This window comes from Quercus suber, unplaced genomic scaffold (genome assembly GCF_002906115.3).
Source record: "Quercus suber isolate HL8 unplaced genomic scaffold, Cork oak 2.0 scaffold_849, whole genome shotgun sequence".
Lineage (NCBI taxonomy): Eukaryota > Viridiplantae > Streptophyta > Magnoliopsida > Fagales > Fagaceae > Quercus > Quercus suber.
In genome coordinates, this window is record NW_027070279.1 from 8,171 (window position 1) to 16,449 (window position 8,279).

Genomic DNA, 8,279 nt, shown 5'->3' on the forward strand with positions numbered 1-8,279 from the left:
CCAGTAGTATTGATGCATCGCAGCCCTACAAACCCCCCCCCCCCCCCAAAAAAAAAGGTGATCATTTAAAGCCATAAAAGAACGTCCAAAAAAAACAACTTATCCACTTAAAAAAATAAAATAAAAACGTGCAAACAAAAAAAAAAAGGGGGGGGGGGGGGTATTGAGTCCATTGCACAATTACTAGTTATAAATTGCTTACGCTAATTAAAGTACATCATTATTTTCTCTGCTTTTTAACTCCGTTTTGTTTGTTTTTTCCTGTAGAATTTTTTTAGTAATTTGCTCTGCACAATATTTTTAGCTTTCTTTTCCTTTTCCCCCCCTTAAGTTAAGTGGAATGCTATTAGATTTCATGTCGTATTCATAAGAAGAAAGGTTCATTTTTCTTATCTTTTTTTTTGGGATCATCTAAAAAAAGAAGAAAAGAAAATGATGAGATTATAAAAACGCTTCAATCATAACGCTTCAATCATAACCTTGCATTATTAACCTTCCGGAAGCCGAAAGTCCTAGACAGTAGACACTATGATAATTTTGACAATCTCTCATAATGAACTTCGATGAAGGAGGTCCTTGTTTTTCCTTTACCCTTTAGCTTAGGTCCCACTTGAAATGACCCAGTTGGTCATACTCATACACCAAGATAAAACTAAAGTGCAATGCCACTTTCCTCCTCCTGGATGCACTTGAAAAAACAAAACAAATTAAGAATCAGTCTTTCCTTCCATTAATATATGCATAAGAGGCAACGAGGTTTATCATACATGCATATATATCAATCTAGTAAATTATATTTTTAGTGGATATGAATTTGGTCCCACGGTGAAGAATGGACTTAATTAGGAGCTCCAACTGGTATGGTTCACATGTTCTAACTTCCAACCACTTCCAGGCTGAGCTGGGGCCATAGGCCATTAGACATTTTAATTGTCTTTTCAATAATTTGGCGTGATATGAAAAGAATATAAATAAATCTTAAAATGGTTTGCAACATTTAAAAGTTGTGTATATATATATGTGTGTGTGTGTGTGTGTGTAAATTTTCGGTTCTAAAATTTAATATTCGATCCAAATAGGCAAACATTTATTAATGTGGAAATTAAATGATTTTTTTTTTTTTTTGTTTCTCTAGAAATGCAAAAGAATCATCATATAATACGAGTTTTTAGCCACCAGTAACATGCAAAATGGATTTCAATTGCATTTCATGAATATTTCAAGTGTTCTCTGGCACTAAACATTTTAAATGGATTTTTTTTTTCTTTGTAAGTAGCTGTATAAGAAGGAAATAACAAAACCAAGCACATGGGCTGCTGGGCAGACCTTTGACCACAGACAAGCCCATTCGGGCTTCAAAAGGGAGAACGATAAAATAAGCCCCCATGCATGGTGGAGAAAGCATTGACTACATTTATCAACTAACGAAAGCTTGCAACAAAAATAAGAACATTCAAAGTTCAAAATTTTCAACCCTAATTAAAGATATCACATGAGATTGTCATGATCTTGGGACCTAGAGAGTTGAGAGTAGAGATTATTGTTGATTTCGTTGACTTTCCTCAATGAGTTCAACTTACCCCTTGCTCAAAGATAGACGTGGTTAAGGAACACAAATCTTACTCAATAGTTAACGCACAGAATCTTTGCTTTCTCTCCTTCCATATGTAACACACAGCTGAGCTAGCAATAAAGAACATATAATTTTTACTCATGAGTTTGAGGTTCTTTATTGAGGTTAATTTAAACATCCATTGAATAGTAGTATCACTCCAATCTCTAGTCACGCATGGCTAGTTGCATTTCTCACATAAAGTTCTCCAGAGATTTTCAGAGTAATTAGAGCAATTAAAGAATAGGTGTTTGTAAATTGTAATCTTCTGCAGTAGAAACAACTACTAGTAATAAAAACTTCAAAAGTCCAAAGCTTATCATACGTGCTCAACCAATTTTGAATAGAAGGCCATAAGAATAAAAGAGTTTTTAGATATGCCTCTTGATCTAAAAGACTAAATCGTTTCCAACCTCTTAGTTCTTACATTTTATTTTCCTTCTGGTGCACCACTCCACCAAATTCTATCTTTTCTATGAAATGTTGTTAGCCTAAAGCTCGATGGACTGTTTTGTTAGACCATATAGACTAGCCATGTTTACTGCAAAGATTGCACATATATATTCTTAAACATTGTGGCCTTGTTGCACTCCTCCATTCTCTTTATACACAAACCATCCTCAGTCCTGGGAAGGCACACTATACGTTCTCCCAAGGAAGCTTAGCTCTAGATGTCTAGGACCTAGCCACAAGATTATTACAAGAATGCTCTCAACACTTATTCAACTTGGTTCACAACTTTCCCAGGAATGGTGAAAAGGATGGACCAATGCATTTGAATAGAGCACAACACACTTTTGATAATTAAGTTGCAACTTGCAACCTCCATGTCATGCCATGACAACACCCTATTTGTTCACTTTTCTACTTTTTATATATTATACAAGAGTTTTTGAAAAAACAAATTCACTGAGCTCAAATTGCAACCTCCATGCAAATGAGATATGACAACACCCTGTTTGTCTACTTTTCTACTTTCTTAAATTGAACAATTTTGAAAAAATAAAATGGCATTGAACCTCTAGCTCTAGCCCTCTAGATGCCTTAAACTAAGGACCTTGTCAGTTGTCACAAGATTACAAGAATGCTCTCAATACTTGTTCAACTTGTGGTTCACAACTCTCCTAGGAATGGTAAAAATGATGACCAATGCACTTGAATAGAGCACAACACACTTTGTGATAATTAAGTTACAACCTGCAACCTCCATGGCATGCTATGACAAGTTGACAACATCCTATGTATATGTTCACTCTTACTTTCTATATAATACAACAATTTTTATAAATAAATTAATTAAAAAAAAATCAATGAGCTCAAATTGCAACCTTCACGCCTATGAGATCCTGTTTGTCTACTTTTCTAGTTTTTCAATTGAAAAAATGAGATATGTTTGAAAAATTATCTAAAAACAAATCATTCATGCACCAGCCGGGAATCGAACCCGGGTCTGTACCGTGGCAGGGTACTATTCTACCACTAGACCACTGGTGCCAGTTGGTCTAGTTGGGCTTACGAATGTTATTTGTTTGTTGCAAGAAGTTTCTATTATTTCCCATCACCTCTTCTATATTTTGCCTTCCTTGAACAATCCTAGATTTTGTGTGTCAGAGATAGAACAAACCCAAGCCAAGTGCAGCCAGTAAATCGACTACTAGAAAGGGAAAAATAGAAACTTTTTAAATGCCCATAAAATATGTCAAGTCAAATTGCAAAAAGTCTAGTTCTACAACAACAACAACAACAAAAATTTGTACAATTTTTGCTACAACTCCATGGCCGACTCTAATTGATAAGAAAAAAAGTAGCAAGTCTATATAAAAATGACATATTATAACCAACTGTATTATCTGTGGTACTAAAAGAATTCACCAAATTGTAACAGCCAGCACCAGTGGTCTAGTGGTAGAATAGTACCCTGCCACGGTACAGACCCGGGTTCGATTCCCCGCTGGTGCATTTTGATAATGCTATCAAGCTGTTTTTTTATTTTTTGGGATGTAAACTAATACAAATTAAATTTAACATGTAGTTTCAAATAGGCCCGTCAGATAATATGCAGCTTCAATCTACATTTTTAAGGGGCAGGTAAGATGAGATTATTTCTGTTTGGGCCAAGTTTTTTCTTAACATGTAAGCCTGGTTATCTTTTTTGAGCGGCCGATTTCTAAAATGGTTTGCTCTTTGTTCCCAGATTGATATGGTATTTATTGGGCTATGGATGCTCGCGTATGGAACAGGTTTTGGCCATAGAAGGACGGTGGGTTTTGGAGGGCAGTGTCTTTCGATTGATGGGTAGGCATATTCTATGTCTTTAGCTCGTTGGAGAAGGGAACATGTAAATCCATTGAGACTATTAGAAGATTGGAAGTTTCTTTCAATTGATATTACCATCTTTCTTGCCTTTTTACATATAACGTAGCCACTCATTCTGTTCGTACTCTGCATCCTCAACAATTGGACTTACACTCTAAATGGTTATATGGGGTTTATTTAGAATTTTTAGTGTACAAAAGTGTCATGTCACAGAAGGATCGACATGATAGTTATCATATTCATAGCCAGAAGGGAAAAAATATTCCTCATGCACTTGCACTTTTCTTATATTCACTCAAGAGTGGAGGAGAAAATGCTATTTACTCCCAACTTGGATTGATGCTACAAAATTAAGATGTTACATGGCAGAAAGGCAAGCATAAGCCTTTCAAGCTAACCATGGAAAGCATCAGATTTTGAGTTAAATGGCAGAATTACAATGTGTAATTGAATATCTCAGCGGCATTACCCAGTCAATGACCATAAAAATGAGTCAATCCTTATCCTTGAGCTTCAAGAACATTTCGACCCATCTTTTCAATAGAAATCATTTAATTTAACCACTATTTTTAGAGTAGAATCTTAGATAGGTGCAGCTTATTAGTTCAAAACAGGATAACTATCTCACTACATGCACTACAGATTTCATTACAACAAAGTTTTTCTCTGACAGCCGGGGATTACAAGGCGCACAAAAATGGGAGTGGGCTAAGGAAGAACATGGACCTAATTTATATCTCACTCTAGTTAGTTTCACACACTTGCTTTACCAAATTCCTGTGCTGTGGGCGACTTAGTGACTTGGAAACTAGAGCAGCTGCCTACCTTTGAAGTTGACCTGTGGGTCTTCACCAGTGGAACCAGTGATTGCACAACATCTGCCATCAGCGGTCTGTAATCTGCCTCTGGCTGCACACACATTGCAGCAATTGCTGCTACCTGAATAACCTCTTTCATTGAGTACTGACCCTCCAGAGCAGGATCCATAATCTCTACAACCTTATCTCTATCCGTCAACCGTGGCAAAGCCTTTGCAAAAGAAAGAAGGAAGGGATGAAAGGCCAATCATCTAAAAAGACTTTCATATTATGTTATGAAGCATCATATTATTGAATTAACTAAAGAAGAGAGTAGAAACCCACCCAAGATACTAGAACACCTTCCCCAGAAGGTCTCTTCATATCAATAGGAACTCTGCCAGTGAGCAATTCCAAAAGCACAACCCCATAACTATAGACATCTGATTTTGTTGTCAGATGCCCTGTTAAGGCATACCTGCATAATAAATCAAACCCAAAATTAAGACTTTAAACAGATTACAGTTTTTATATATGAAGTCAATACTTGAAAGTGAAAGGGAAATTAGATACATATAATAATAAAAAGAACAATAGTATGGAAAGAAAAATCCATGTGTTAATATATCATTACAGGTAGGAGATTACTGGTGGTTCTTACTCAGGGGCAACATATCCTTGGGTGCCTAACACTCGGGTGGAAACATGTCCACCCACCTTTTCAGATCCAAGCTTGGCCAATCCAAAATCAGAAACTTTAGCATGAAAATTTTTGTCTAATAGGATGTTGCTGCTCTTAAAATCTCTGTGAATCACTGGGGGACTGACATGTTCGTGTAGATATTCTAAACCCTTTGCAGCTTCAAGAGCTATTCCCAATCGAGTTTCCCAGTCCAATTTTAAGGAGATTGGATTATCACCTGTAAATGTGACTTGATGAGTAAAATCCAACAGCGAAACCACCAAGATTAACACATACTCTAGCATTAAGCATGGAAAATTGTAATGACCACTAGCGGCAGGATAACCACTGGTGGCAGGATAACCACAGGTATGCATGGCAAGGCAGTGCCACTACATCATAATAATATTATTCATCTAAAATCTTTCATGCTGAATAGAGGTCTGAATAAGAAAATTTCAATTATGTTCTCATTTACTAGGTGTTGAGGCAAACCTCCATTAATTGATCAAAAAAGTTTGACACATACCATCTAAAACAATTGATAGAAAACCACTTAAGTAGCAATAAAAACATTATAGCATATTGTACATGACAAACAGACAGAAAATGCCAGACTTTCCACATTTTGGTTTAACTTGCAACCTGTTCTAATTTTTCTAATACTTAGTTCATGTCATACAATTCAATAAAATTGATTAGCTGGTTGAAATAGAAATCTATCCTGGAACTGGAGGAATAGAAGAATTTAACTAGTTGAGATCAAGACCCGTATCAAATACAATATAAATAGAATAGTCCAGTCCCCTTTCATTCTTTGTTCTTGTTTTGCTTATTTTTTACGACACATATATGATCAAGTCTTCACCAGTTCCTGACAAGCCTCAATACATTTGAATGCCTCAAGTCATGAAAATTGAGAAAAAAAAATGCTTCATTTATTCTGTAATGTAGAAAAGCATCAAGATGTTAAAAGAAATTACTACTTACTGCTGGCAGGATACAAATGCACCTGTAGACCACCATTTGCCATGAACTCATACACAAGCAATTTATGATTATTATCTGAGCAATACCCAATCAATGCCAACAGATAAGGAGAACGCAGCCGACTTAGCAATTCCACCTATGGTAACATACAATGAACCAATAAAAATCAACTCAATGCAACCCCCAAATTTAAAAGCCAAAGGAATTCATATCATTCTGGAATTAGTTGTTGATAGTTTAACCGAATAAAACTAAAAACTTAAATGGGAAAAAGCTAGCAGAAATGTAAATCTTTCACATCCAATTCCCTATTCCCTTTGTTGCTTCAGGAACCAAACATAGCTTAAAAAAGAACAAAATGTGTAACAAAAACATCAAACCTCCACTTTAAACTCCTCTTCTCCTTGCTTTCCTGCCTGATCCATAAACTTAATAGCAACTTTCCTGCCATCATTGAGCACCCCACGATATACTAACCCGAACCCACCATGGCCAACCACATTAGACTTGCTGAAACCACCTGTTGCCGAATGTAGCTGCTTGAAAGTGAACACCTGAAGTCCCTTCTCAGCCGCCACTTGCAGGTTTTGAAAGCCCCCTTTGTCCTCATTATCAGCCCCTAAAAACAGAATTTAGTCAACCACAAGGTATTAAGTAATGCACCATTGGGTTGTTCATAAAAAGTAGAAAAGGAAAAAAAATATATAGAAATTAAATGATTGAACTCAGGCTCTTCATCGTTTTTCAGACCAGAGAAGGCTGCTTAAATTGGGATTTTTAAAAAAAAAAAGTTTTCTCTTTCAGTTTTATCAGTAGACAAACAAAAAATAATTTCCCACAAGTTTTCTCAGTAATCCAAAACACAATTTCCCCTGATCAAAACAACATAGAAACAAATGCTGGCCATTTGGGTGTCTTCAAATGCAAGAAAAGTCATACATAGAAAAGGAAGGAACTTTATATACTAATTTAACCAAATCTTGGGGCACATTTTCTAAGCAACAAAACGTAGAGTAAAGAGAAAGGAAATAGAAAGCAGTAAATGAACCCAAAAACATCCTGAAGTAAAAAATTCAACTTTCTGTTTGGATAAAGAGAAAATGTATGAACATGTTCCCAAAATAAAAATACTCTGTGTGTCGGTGTCCCTCTCAGTCCCAGCTATAAAAAGAGAGGGAGAACAAATGCAGAAAAGGGTATGAATAAAAGTGAAAAAGAAGCTAACTTTGAAGGTCGCTTCGACGCTTGGAGACCCTGTTGCGAATGTAGCAATAGTAGCTGAAGGCAACAAGCAAAGCGGCCACGGTCACTGAAGCCACTACCACTATTATCAACAGCGCTATGCGCTCTTTCCTTCTGTACTCATCTTCCTCTACCTCCATTTCCCCAAAAAAAAAAAAAAGTCCCTCTCACTCAGTTACTTCCTTGTTTACACCATTAAAAGACCCCAAAATACAAGTATACAAGGGCCAGTCGTCGGTGAAGAAATCAGTGAAAGCAGATTTTTTTGAAGCTTGGAGAGTGTTGCTCTGTATCTGATTCTTTTGTTTCATGGCGGGGAGAATAGTGTATTGTAGTGGCCACTGGCCAGTGGGGACTCATTGGGACTCGGGTTTTGCAGTGGAGTGCCTATTCTTTTGAGTATTTTTGCTGATGCTCCCTAATTCTCTTTTATTCTTTAGAAAACTAATTTTATATTTTGTACAATGTTGAAGAGTGATTATCTTTTGTTTCAAAATTGAAAACTAATTTTATTTGAAAACATGTGTATAAATGCTTGTGAATGAAAAATATGTAAAAATACATATAATATTGTTTAAAAATTAAAAACATGTGTTTAAGTTGTCATACCAAACGGGTTAATGTCTATTTAAATAGTTTA

General features: G+C 36.0%; 1 protein-coding gene and 2 non-coding genes across 3 annotated transcripts; 1 reads left to right on the plus strand and 2 right to left on the minus strand.

The window, feature by feature from the left end:
* Positions 1 to 3,035: 3,035 nt before the first annotated feature.
* TRNAG-GCC (transfer RNA glycine (anticodon GCC)) lies at positions 3,036 to 3,106 on the minus strand. Its single transcript has one exon. It is a non-coding gene; the product is annotated as a tRNA-Gly (tRNA).
* Positions 3,107 to 3,500: 394 nt separating this feature from the next.
* Positions 3,501 to 3,571, plus strand: TRNAG-GCC (transfer RNA glycine (anticodon GCC)). The gene has a single exon. It is a non-coding gene; the product is annotated as a tRNA-Gly (tRNA).
* An 891-nt stretch (positions 3,572 to 4,462) lies between these two features.
* On the minus strand, positions 4,463 to 8,027 carry LOC112033234 (probable serine/threonine-protein kinase PBL7). Its single transcript, XM_024066011.2, has 6 exons — positions 7,623 to 8,027; positions 6,778 to 7,016; positions 6,398 to 6,533; positions 5,387 to 5,645; positions 5,071 to 5,203; positions 4,463 to 4,957 (listed from the first exon to the last, which is right to left on the minus strand). Exons 1-6 carry the CDS (start codon positions 7,777 to 7,779, stop codon positions 4,682 to 4,684), a joined length of 1,200 nt encoding a protein of 399 aa, XP_023921779.1. The 5' UTR covers positions 7,780 to 8,027; the 3' UTR covers positions 4,463 to 4,681.
* Positions 8,028 to 8,279: the final 252 nt, after the last annotated feature.

What these genes read in the sequence shown, in the direction of transcription:
- LOC112033234 (XM_024066011.2), bottom strand. Translation starts at nt 7,779, where the DNA reads ATGGAGGTAGAGGAAGATGAGTACAGAAGGAAAGAGCGCATAGCGCTG. An exon ending in GCATTTGTATCCTGCCAGCA is followed by an intron (nt 5,646 to 6,397) that starts GTAAGTAGTAAT and finishes TCACATTTACAG; the next exon opens with GTGATAATCCAATCTCCTTA. An exon ending in AAGGTGTTCTAGTATCTTGG is followed by an intron (nt 4,958 to 5,070) that starts GTGGGTTTCTAC and finishes TCTTTTGCAAAG; the next exon opens with GCTTTGCCACGGTTGACGGA.